The following is a 12,774-nucleotide window of genomic DNA, read 5'->3' as shown; positions in this document are numbered from 1 at the left end:
TAGTAAATCTTAATGACCCACAGATGTCAGGGCTGATGAAAACCCTATACAGGGTCAGGTCCCTGTTAAAAGTCTGAGACTCATCTTCCCTCCACCAGAAGTCTTCAAATGTATTTTCAGGATCCAACAAAAATGCCAAGAGAAATACTTTGAGGTTTGCTAAGAAGGAGTTAGCAAAGACTTTCTGTTACTACTCTGCTGATTTCTCGACTAGTCACCTTCAGTTTCAGGCTCAACAAACATCTCACCATCCAGAAAGACACCCAGTATTCACCAGATCAAAACACAGGTTATTTCATTGTAACTACCGTGGTAGCAAAAGTCACCATAAAATTACAGCAAGTGTTAAATTTTCATTTTGAACTCTGCTAGAAGAAGTGAACATTTACATGTTATCAGTCCTTCTGCTTTGGGCTTGCTTTCCTAATTAGTGCTGAAAATAAAAGCAGGAACAATGGGCTTTTTTAATAAAAAGCTATAAACAGATACATGTCCAGCCTCTGGACAGGCTGTTGTGCCAACGCTGACCTCACCAAGCTTTCTGACCAATTTGTCCAGTAGGAAGGTCTCAGAACATGCAGGAGGAAGACAATACCTTGCAGAGGCACCAACCTCCACAAGAGACCAACCTTCACAAACGTGGTTTCAACAGTTCCAACCTCTGTGGCTGCTCCTACCAAGAAAACCTTAATGTATTTCCACTCCTCCTTTCTGTGTCCCCATACACCTTCTGTCTGTCTGGTTCCGTTCCCACATATCAACCAGTATGACTGGGATGCCAGAAGCTTCAAGAGCCTGGCACCAGGACACCTGCAGCCTCCAGACCAGCACGTAGGATGAGTTACACACCATGTGTCATGTGCCACCAGAAGTACAGCTCAGCAGAGACCTCACATAAAGAGGGAGAAATAGGAGAGACTGGGAAGTGCCTCACATCTACAGTGAAGTAGAAAGCATGGCATGAGGCTGGTCCCTCTGGGGAGGTCCTAGCTGGCTTATTTCAGCTCAGTTCAGAAGACCTTTCCCTTGCTGCCCATGAGACAGAGCTGTGCTTTAAGAGAAAAGATTTAAGCTCTACAGTCCCCACCCCTTTCACATGAACACATGTACATGCTAGAAACAAATCTTTCAATGCATTAAACACAACTGTTGGTTTCCACAACAGCAGTGCAAGACCTAAGAGTGCATGTTTTTATTTCAGGGTAGAGTGACACCAAGCACTTTTTCATGGGGTTAAGAAGTTCCTCTCCCACTTGCATCCAGAGCTTATTCCTACCCTTATAGCACAGCCACTACAACACTTAGTCTGGATATCTAAAATGAAAGGAGAGCATAAGTTTAAAAGTGTCCTCAAAAAAAAAAAAAAAATCAACCCAAACAACCCCTGCAAAACTCAAGGTTGTTCATTTTTATATTTGTTTGTTCTTCCAAATGTTAATGGTTGCAGTGAAATAGTTAAGAATAGTTTCTGTGGAGCCACCCCTGCATTGAAACAACTGAGGAGAACAGCAACGTGGAGGTAATAATGCATAGCAGGTCTGTGGAGTCAAAGGAGCAGAAGTACCTATGTCAGCTTCCCTGCCAAAGGAAACCCACAGTGTGACTGGGGTCACCATCGATTTTCAACTCTATGGCCAAACTCTCACTTAGTGATAAAATCCAAAAGTTAGTGAAATTATACTGGGTATGCAGTAGTCCTGCTGCATTTTTAGAGAAGATGGAAGAACACCAAATCAGAACAGGCGTTAACATGAGTCACTGTATAAAAATAGCCCTTCTGAAAACATAACAATGACCCTGTCTACACCAGGAAAATGTTCTCACTGTTGCTTAAAGTAACTGGCAACACTGGAAATCTCAGCCAAAAGGCCCTGCCAGCTGCTTCTGTTTCTTTTGCTGGAGTACTAGGTCAGGTAAGCCTGATCAGCACTGAATCTAATCATGTTTGAGCTGCAGTGACAGCAGATAGAAGATGCAGTTTACAGAAGGACCGTTCATGTTCCTGGGTAACTGGCTCTCGATGGCCCTGCTTGAGCAGAGGGGCTGGACCAGACGACCTCCAGAGGTGCCCTCCAACCTCAACCACCCTGTGATTCTGTGGTTCTCTGACTGCAGCACTGCTAACACTGGAGGATCTCACAGACTTGTGTTAGGAATGGTAATTTCTAAAAAGCACTTTCTTAGTTACCTAGCTACCCCTTACAGAGCAGCGACAACTCCCACAGTACAACCTTTTCTAATTTCCATATACTGGTTCTCCCTTTTCCTCTTGTCTTCAGAACTGATTGTTTGTCTTGGGCATGGTCTCACCTCCTCATTTATAAATGTACTTCATGTTTCCACACAGCAGGCCTGCACTATCCTAGCAAAGATACGGCCGCTGCCAACCATAACTGGCTATAACTTAGTGTTTGACAGTTGTTTCACTGTTACAACCTGAGAATGCAAATCTCATTAATGCTCAAGAGCTCTCTACATTTTTTAAAACTCAACCCTAGGCTTCTGATGCATAGCAAATCTCATGCTGAATGGTTAGGCCTTCCCCCCTTCCAATGTAATTGAACGGTCTTGCAATTCAGAATTTTAAGTATGTAGAACTTATAGAAGTTATGCTCAAATCATTGAGCGTTGCTTGCACAAGCTTTCCTTCTCATTGTGAAGAACCCTACAGTCAGCCAGGTTAGTTTGCTTCCTATTTTGCTTTGGGGCGACCTACATTCTCCATGCAAGGGGCAAAGAGAATTTCTCTCAATTTGGCAAGTGAGGCTTTATAGAAGCAAGCCGGTCATGCTACCTTCCAAAAGCAGCCCCCCGCATCTCATCTCCTGCCACCAAAGTTACAGCTGCTTAGGGTAGCTTTTAGATCTCATGTCCATTTGCAAAGTATCCTTCACGTTGTCCTGCTATTTTGTTGCACAAAGACTGTGATTGCCCCTTCCACCCAGTTGTTGATCTTTCCAAACAAGAAACATTCAAGACCACCCCCTCCAGCATCACCCATTTGATAGAGGCTAGGCATCTTTGCAGAATCCTGAAGGCTGGAAACAAAAAACTTCTACTGTCATAGATGGGTTCTGTGGTTTCTCTTCTGAGGGGTGGGACTATTTCCCAACAACTTACTGAGGTGCCACTACAGCAAAAAATGTTGTTCTGCAATGAGTAAAAACCCATCAATGATGAGAATACACAATCATAGGAAAAAAGGTAATGAAAGGAAAGAAGAAAAAAAAAAAGTTCCTGTGTGTCACAGCCAAGCGAAACACAGATATTTTACATTTGTGAAGATGTAGGGAGCACGGAGAGATGATTTCTATATGCAGTCTGAGGCAGGACAGTAACAGTGTGAAATGGATGTCGCTAGTGCCAAGGGCCAAATATTCCAAGAAAAATAAATCATAGAGCGATTCCACTTAGTTGGTTGCATGTGCTTTTAAAGTCATTCTTAATGCAATCCAGTCACAAATACCTTGAGGTTTCCTCCACTGCTTCAGGACTGAAAGGCTACTTTCCCTCCAGCTGGATTGATGTGCAATTTTAAAAAACTGAATCTCTATTTGACAACAGATCTGCACTGGGTGTTGCTTGTTTGAATCCTTACTTGTTGCAACAGTTACAATATTTGTAGGTGTGGTTAAACTAACACTCAGAAACTTCAGACAAATTAAGCAAACTGGGGATCTAACAAAACACCTAGCATAAGCAAAAGGTTGTCTCCCCCGAACACCTTGTAATGTGTCATTACTCTGCAATAATTTAAGCCATATAGAAGAGATTATATATCCCACTCAACATGATTTAAATGTTTGTGATCTCTCTTATAGTCTCTGTAACATTTTATCCACTCAAGTGAAGAAATACTGTATTTTCCCCCTTCCTGTAATCTAATTATATAGTTTCTGAGGATTTTGCTTACCTGCAGAGGCTGCAACTCAGTGTTCAGCCACTTTAAAGCATCTCTGGATTTGGCCTCAGAGGGTACAGGCAAGCAAGGAATAGGGAAGTGACATCTGAGACAACACTAGGCCCTTGTGACAGAATCTCTCATACTTCCCTGTTCATTATTTTAATAACTAAGTAACTTTTGCTTTTCTGTTCCTGTCCTAAGTGTTTTCTGGACTTGAGCTACAACTTCCTGCTCCAGGAATTGGCCAAATATCCTAGCTCTCCAGATGCACATGATATGGTACAGTGCAAGAATGACCCATTCTCCTTTTACCTCTTCATTTATGCACCCGTCTGTCCTGGCAGGTGTGCAGAGCGAAGACAACACCAACACTTGTCCCCCTCTCTGGGTATCCTCCTTAATTTCCAGCTGTGCTCTTCCTCTGGGTCCCACTGCTGATGCTCAAAGCAACAGGGAAAAAATCCAAAACAATAAGTAAGGAAACTTCCCCACAGTCATGTGAATGTGTGAGGAGCCTCTAGAAAAGCCGGTCATAACAAAACAGTGATGAAGCTACAGATACAGAAGGGAGACCTGATGAAAAACTTCAGATTCTCCAAGTCTTCGTTGTTCATTCACTTCTTTGACCGCATGAGCTGTGACAACTCTGTCTTCTTCTCCCCTGGCACCTGGCCTCCCCATCCTAAACCCGTGCTGTCCCTTCCACTATGTTGGTGCAACTCTTTGTGAAGCTGTATGGTAAACTGGACTGGGGAACTGATCCAGCCGCGAAATGATCATTTTTCTCTTCAGACTAATTTTCTTTAAATCAGTTACTTAAATCAGTCCATGCAGTTGCACAGATTGCTGTACAGGAAGGGTAAACAGAATAGGCATGGGGGTTGCTTACTCCAACTGGATCAGGTGAGCTTCCAGATATGAAACCAAAGCCTGAAAAGTAATGTGAGTGGAGGAAAATTAAACCTCCCTGCTATGTTCCTTCTCAGTTTCTTCTAAATCTCCAGTGATGGTTCCATCCCTGTTCTTCATACGTATTGGAAAGTAATTGCTTGTAATTCACTAAGCTCACTTAGAGTTTGGAGCGCACATGAACCATAACCGCCAATTTATACAGATTCAGTGTTTCTTTTACCTGATTCTTATGCAGCTGCACTAACAAACTGTATTAATTCCTAATAAGCTGCTCCTTTTTTTTTTTTTTCTTTTAGTTGAAAAATAAATCAGCCCATGGCCACAAAACTGTTTTCTTCATTTTTAAATTGCCTTTTCCCCCTCTCACATATTTATTAAAACCTATTGTATTCCTCTAAAAAACTGACTTACCCTTACTTTATCTGATTATTCCATTATCTTCCTTCTTGACCCAAACCTTTAGAATCCCCCTGCTTCAATTTACTGTTCTTGGCATCTTTTTCCATCCTGTCTTCAAACAGCCCTCAGTGTAATATTAGCCACTTTTGTCTTCTCTTGTTCCTTCCCTCCTGCTGCACAGGAGGTTTAGCGTGTAGTACTTTTGTGATGTGGTGTTTCAGTATTTACTATTCTGAACTTCTGGGCTAAACTCACACAAGTGGAAACAGAGAAAGACCAGGTAGCTATGAGTCTAGCAGAGGTGACGGAGCTGTGGCTGCTTCCACCAACAGCAAACTTTGCTCACCCTTCTCAATAACTTTTGATAAAGTAGCATTTAGCTAAAAAGTGTATGACCTGCTTTCTAAGGCAGGCAGGAGTCGTTTTGTCACCCTCCTGCTACTGAACTCCATCACCACAAACAAATGGTGCGTCAGTACCTCCAAGTAGATAGATGCATCCTGTTCCACAGTCCCAACATGTTTGCCTTCCAGATCAGTTAGATCCACTGGATTTTGGTACAATGCTCTCCCCTCCTGTGTTTCCTTTACAAGAAGCTACAGGGATAAGGAAGAAAGTGAAGGGAGAACACCTGGTGGACACCCAGATCTCATCCCAGCAGAAAGCTGGGATGCCACTGTGGCATATACCTGGGCACTCAAACTTTTCTACTTCCTTCTTCTCTTCTTCGATCCATTCCTGGACAAAACTCTAAATGTCCCCATATTTTCTTTCTCAAAATCAATTAAGCAGGTACCACTGTGCCTGGGAATCCAGTCTTCCATATACTGAGTCCAAGTAGGTTAAACCATCAACACAGAGTTTTCCGGTAACTCTTTCCCTTGCTCATATGAATTCTGCACCATCAAGAAGAGATACAGAAGCTATAAATCTACCCCTTCCTCCACACTCTGGCCAAATGCCATAACAAAACAGTATATTGAGAATTTTCACAGCAAATAAAACCAGATTTTTGCTTGGATCTAGAAAGGAATATTCTATACAGGGATGATGACATCTGTACTTAAAGATGATATCGGTATTTTTCATGTCTAGACTACTCAACATTCACTAAATTACTCAAAGAAATTTAACACTGCTTAACTCCCCCACTAATTCCCCTGTTCCCCCTACATGCCTTCATACTTTTCTGATTAGTATTTACAATGTGTATCTACCTTGCTATTCTTAGGAATAAGACCTAATATTGTCTGTGAAGCACCCCTCCTAAAAGATCAGAGTAAAGTTGGGATGACTCTAGTCCATGCATGCAGGTCATCTGTGCTATCATGACCATGTCACGTAACGGAACAAATAAAGAAATAAAACCAATGAGCCAGTAACACTAAGAAAACCAACTGAACTGACCATTATCACACCCTCTACATTGCATCATCTGTATTTCAGCTTCTCGAGAAACCCAACATAGCAGAAAGAATGCTGACATTGCTGGATGTTTTGTTAGGATCAGTAATTTTGAAGACATGACTGTAAAAAGCCCCAAAAAGCCTGTGAGGGTCTCACTGCTGCCCTTGTCGTGAGTGGGAGACTGGAGTAGGTGAGCAGGCCATAGACCTCTTCAGTCCCCATCAGCCCAAGTTACCATGTGATTCGCTGCCAATCATTTGTATATCTGACAAGCCATAGATTTTAATAGCAGTTTGGATACAGGTCCCTCAAAAAGCGGGACAACTTTTCATGTACCTGCCTGTGAATCAGCCGTTCATTCTGCACACGTGTGAGAACCAGCTGGCTTTCCAAGGTTCTCTATTGAGGGACAAACCCATAAACAGTAAACACAGATGGCCAGGCTGACCTACATCAGCGTTTCTGGTGGGCCTAACACCTTTCAAAGTCTTCAGCACAACGATTTCAATGGTGACCTGCAGGAAGACCAGTGGTTCTTCAACAGTAACAACAACAAGCAAGATGTGCAGTGACAGATGCTATACCGATAAACTATGGTACCAAATGGTAAGAGGTTGCATTCGAACACCTTCCCTATGCTGAGCCATTCAAAACAGAAAAACTCCTTGCACAAGGATACTTTTTTGCTGTGTTTATTCTTCAGCGAAATTCAACATTTCCAAGAACACCAGCAACTACACTCCCTTCTGCCCTTTGTTTTACATGCTTGGATGACCACATTTTTAGAGCAGATCAACCAAATTCCAGAGCAGTTTATCAGTCAGTTAAGTCAGTTAACAAGCTGTAATACATTGACTGCATACCAAGGTCAAATATTTCTGCAGTACTGCTTTTTATAAGGCCTCATCAACATTTTAAATAAGATAACATACTTATCGCTATATCCAAGATATTTTGCAACTTCATTCCATCTATCAAACCTAGCACATCTTTTTAATGTTTTAATGTTTCGTGTAGAAACAGTCCACATACCTCCCATGAACATGTTTTCCATCCTTATTTTTTCCCACCATGTTATCTTTTCATTTTTCTGTTTGGTATCTCTAGCATAAATGAAATTATAAAACAGGAGCCATCCCAGAATTCTGCAATAACAGCTAAGGATGTTATGATCAGCTTCATGAAAAAGGTAGGCTGCAAGACTCATTAAGCTCGACTCACAATTGTTTTTACCATGTATAGTCATACAAATGGCACAGACTGAGTTTTGTTCTGCCTCCTAAAAAAAAAAAAAAACTAATCTAAAAATGTTTCAATTGATCTTCCTTCCTCCAGTCTGGGTGAGCTGATATTTATATTTTCCGTAACATAAAAGACAAAAGCTGCACTGGCCTGCAAATGAATGGCTATTTAGCCCCGCCTAATACACTATTCTTAGCAGCTGATGTAAGTAATCACACATGTGGCAACACCCGCATTCAGGTTTCAGAGAATGTGTATCTTCTGCTGACTGCCTGCAGATGTTGCTTCAGAAAGCTGATCACTAAACAATGGAAGGCACGGAAAAAGGGTCCTCTGATACAGGTACACGACATTTCATTTCTATTTACTGGTCTGTCCGGTAAATAGGCATCTTTTGAAAAAATGTTATTCTTGGCTAGATGTTGTAATTGGCTGGATCAAGTTATGGTACCGTTACGCAAGCTATGCTACTGCCTTGCTTCATCATACCTGAACCTCTGGAGCTGCCTGACTGAAGCATAGGAGAGTTAAAAGAATGCAAGGTCTGTAAGAAAGACTCAAACATTTCATTAGATCGACTGATGGGCAGGACAGGGAAGAGAGACAACACTTTTGTGCTCACATTGCAAACCTTTCTTGAGATTGAACAGGGAAGCTGCAAGCTATTAACTGATCTCAAACTAACCTTCAGTTTTCAAGGCTGTAAGACCATTGCTCCCATGGGACAGTAAACAGCCAAATGCCTACATTCATCCTCATCTGGTGCTTTGAAGCACAAAACCTGGGAGATGCAACAGCACAGATCAGCAGTGCAGTGATGCATTCCTCATGGCTTGCCTACTACAAGGCTAGCTGTAGGGCTCAGCGCAGGGCAAGAAGTGCTGTAGCTGTTTCTTTCTGCTACGACCTGAGTAGTTAAGTCTCTGTGACCAGGTTCAGTAGGCAGAGACAAAAATTTCAGCCTTCCTAAACTACAAGGAATCATCAGCTGCCAACAGCAATCTGTATGTTTCTCTGGTCAATAAAAAGACCTCACTTTGCCAGCACGGATCAGCTGCAGCTTGCCAATACGCTGAAGTGTGACTGCAGTTACTGTAATTCCTCAAACTGCTAGGCGTTGTTTATCAACAGCTTTCATCTTTCCTGAGTCAACTCTCTCTCAGCTAGCTTCCTTCTGTCAGTCACCAGGACAGAACGTACAACGCAGCATCAGTGGAATGACAGCATGATAACTTCCTAGTGTTCAAGAAACACTTCCATTACCTCAGGTGCGTATTAATACTCCATCCATCAAATTCACAGATATTGCCGGAGGAGTAGTCACCTATGCCTTACAGAGCACTGAAGGCTTCTAGTGTGTGATAACAGCCTGCTACATGACCTCTCCCACCATGCATTAGAAAACTGCTACTCAACAGCAGCTGCTACCTTCAAATCACACACTAATTGCAAAATGGATAGGAAGGGACACAAATCCCCCTGACAGGCAGTGGCACACTTGCTTCCCAGTCAAATTGAAGCAAAGTAAGAGCAAGGAGTAGGACATACAGCACGTAACAAGCAAGTTCACAGCTCTTGGGAGGTTTGTGTCTCAGAAAAGGTAGGACCTTATGTCACTGCAGACCTAAAAGTATTATAAAATACACTACTTTGTTGTAGAAGTGCATGCAAAATAAGCAAGAGGGCACAGACACTAGAAGCTCATCTAGCCATAGTGCTATTTCTTCACAAGTTTCAGAACTAGAAAGAGACCTAGCAGTGGTAACAAAGGAAATGCACCAAAAAGACCAAAATCATTTGCAGTAACAGAAAGTTTACGCTGACCTGCAAAACACGCTTAAATGGCATGACTGCATCTTAGAGAATTTATACTACACATTGAAAAGATTTTAAACCAAAATGTTTTCACTGTTTTCATTACAGTAGGAGAACTGTGTATTTTTTCCAATACACAAAATAAGTACCGAACATTGTTAAAAACTGACACATCTACACAGTCGACCACCCTCTAAACTCATCTATCAATGCATCGCTTTTGGCTACCTTCTTGGCCAGACGCCAGTCAGCAAAACTGGTGACCTCAGATCACCTTTTTGTCCAGAACGTTACAAAATCATATTTGCTATATTTTTTCCTGCATTTGCTGCTATATGGTGAATATTTATACTGACCTTAAAGTCACATTACTCAACTTGAATATGGAAATAGTTCTGCCAGCCCCTCTCACCACATTACAGTTATCCATATTGTGTATCAGCTCAGTTTTCCAGGACAGAAGCAAACACTGCTGCATGCAGATGTGCCTACACGTGCACATAAAATGTGTACCGTTAAATGCTGCCTGGGCAAGTGCTCCATATTAAGCTCTAAATTAAACACTGTCAAAAAGAAAAGCCAGCATCACGATGTTTTTGCTGTGCTTACTACTGCCTTGTGTCAACAAGCTACTGCACTGTATATCCAGCGCTGAGCTTGCTAATGAAGCACACATGTCAAGACTTGTCTGACTGAAGCATAAAACATCTCCTCAGATGAGTCCCTCCCTCGCCTGTGGTGTGTCTGTGTACACACACACACACACACACACACACACACTCTCTCGCTCTCTCCCTTCCCTATCTTCTCCCTAGAGCATCATACCATTAACAGGAACACACTGTGCAATATCAAGCTTCAGTCTGAAGAAAATCCACTTCCCACTGCTAAATCAATGCCAGATAATCTCTGCAATGAGAACAGCCTATCCAAAACAGCATAGAGAGGAGGTGTCAAGTAATTGGAAGAGCAAGCCAAGCTTAGTAAAGCAATGCAACCGCAGCCACATGCTGTCCAAAGTGAGAAGGCTGAAGTGACAGTCAGCCGTGAGAAGGCTGGAGAAGTCAGCCCTGCATGCGGTGTGCAGGCTGTAACTGTGTGAATCCATGTTTTGTGTTCAAGTACCACATTCCTGTACACGTGCTCTCCTGCTGTTGTCGTGACAGGTCCCGAACCTACCAATTCCAAAATGCTGACTAAGCTGAAAATGGCCCAAAAGGATTCAAGTGAGTTTACGACATACTTCTTCTGAGAAACCCCTATTCTGACATATGCCACAACATTTTAAATACAGATGGAATGGGAGGCTGAAGGGAAGAGGGATGCTAAGGTGTCACGATGGAGGAGCCATAGCATTATGTCGCACTGGTCTCGCCTCATGGGTTCACGCCACAGATGACCAGGGCCCTGCCACTCTCTGGAGACGGCAGCCATGCCACCAGGCACCAGGCCAGGCCGCTCACCCGGCCATCCTCACCGCGACATTTTTAATGGGACAGCACTGCCACCGCGCATCCCGGCACCTGCACGGCCCCAGCGCAGGCTGTGCCATAATTACGCCGTGTGTCATCCAGTCGTTCACCTATAGTGGCTCTGGTTCCCCCTCCTCCTCCTCCTCTTCCTCCTCCTCCTCCCAACGGCTTCCCCGGCTGTGCAGGGGTGGATGGATGGAGGGAGAGAGGAAGGGATGGAGGGAGAGAGGGAGGGAGGGATGGAGGGCAGAGCCTCACAACCCACCCAAATCTCCGCGGAGGGTCGGCGCCCTTACCGTCTCGGGGTCGTTCTCAAAGACCTCCCGGGCCTCCTCCTTGCTGCAGTGCTCCTCCACGCACTCCCTCTCCAGGTGCCCTTGCTTGGTCTCCTCGAAGATCTGGTAGGCTCGCCGGTGCCGCTGCCGCAGGAACTGGGCAGCCTCCGGGGCGCGGAGCAGCACGGCTGGGCCGCCGGGCGCCGGGACGGCGGCGGGGGGCGAGGAGGAGGAGGAGGAGAGGAGCAGGAGGAAGGAGAGGCAGCGGTGAACAGCTGAGCCCGCCTGCCCGCCCCGAACACACACACGCACACCCCGCACACCGAACCGCCCCGCCGTGGGGCATCAAGCCCCTCGCTCCCTGCCCGCCGTCCCGCCGCCCCTCACGCCGGCGACCCCGCGGCCGCCGCACCGGCATCCCCCGCCGCAACCGCCGCCGCGAAGCCGCGCACCCCTCCGCCCCCCGCCCCGAAACACCCCCGGGCCAGCACCTCCCGCACCCCGCGCGCACACGGGGGGGATGCTGGGCGGCGTGTGCGGAGGGACGGACCCCCCCAAACCTCCCCCCCCGCGCCGCGATACTCACTCTGCGAGGAGTCCGCCGCCAGCAGGACGAGCAGCAGGGCGGCCCCGAGGGGCGCCGCGGGATGCGGCATGATGCGGCGGCGGCGGCTGGGGCCGGGCCGGGGCGGGCGGCGGCGCGGAGCGGGGAGCGAGCGCGCTGCTGCTGCGGGAGCGCGGCGCCGGGGAGCCCAGCAGGGGAGCCGCGGAGCCGCTCGCCCGCCCTACCCAATCGCTCGCCAAGTCGCCGCCGAACCGCGGCGCAGGGACACACCTCGCGGCGGGGCCAGCGGCCCGGCCCCGCGTTACCTGCCCGGGCGCTGGGGAACGGCCCTGCCCGGCCGCGGGGGGGGATCCGGGGGGAGGCGGGCGGGGCCGGCGGGGGGGCGGTGCGGTGCCGCGGGGGCTCGGCGCTGCCGAGGGACAAGCGGGCACCAAACCCAACCCGGTCCTGCCTTAAATGAGACACCGGGTTCTCCCCGTACCCCGGTACGTATCGTCTTCGCAACTACATTTTCAGGTTATTCCAGTATTTTAGGATAAACTCCTCAGGAAACGGGATGGATGCGGCTCACAGCAATATGTTGCAAGCCGTCCTTTACTGCCCCTTGTCCGTCCGTAGTTACACAGGACACGTCCGATGTGGGAAGCCCTGTTAGCCGTAACCCGGAGCTGTGGCTCAGAGCTGCGCTTAGGCTGCCTACTGCCACCGCTTTAAAGCTACCCCTCTTACCTGCACTGCCCTGCAGACGGGGAAATGTGACAGCTAACGAGTCACACCAACTCT

At 46.2% G+C, this 12,774-nt stretch overlaps 1 protein-coding gene across 1 annotated transcript in view; it reads right to left on the bottom strand.

Annotated features, from left to right (window-relative positions):
- Positions 1–12,315, bottom strand: part of GAS6 (growth arrest specific 6) — a 42,681-nt gene extending 30,366 nt beyond the window's left edge. Inside the window, exons 1-2 of the mRNA XM_074930555.1 lie at positions 12,013–12,315; positions 11,448–11,614 (exon numbers count right to left, since the gene is read on the bottom strand). Of these exons, the coding sequence (XP_074786656.1) occupies positions 11,448–11,614; positions 12,013–12,082 (237 nt within the window). The 5' untranslated portion in view covers positions 12,083–12,315. The remainder of the gene's footprint in view (positions 1–11,447; positions 11,615–12,012) is intronic.
- Positions 12,316–12,774: the final 459 nt, after the last annotated feature.

Source organism: Athene noctua, chromosome 1, assembly GCF_965140245.1.
Source record: "Athene noctua chromosome 1, bAthNoc1.hap1.1, whole genome shotgun sequence".
In the NCBI taxonomy this organism is placed as follows: Eukaryota; Metazoa; Chordata; class Aves; order Strigiformes; family Strigidae; genus Athene; species Athene noctua.
Note: the sequence above shows the minus strand (reverse complement) of the source record. Positions and strands in the feature narration are given on the sequence as shown.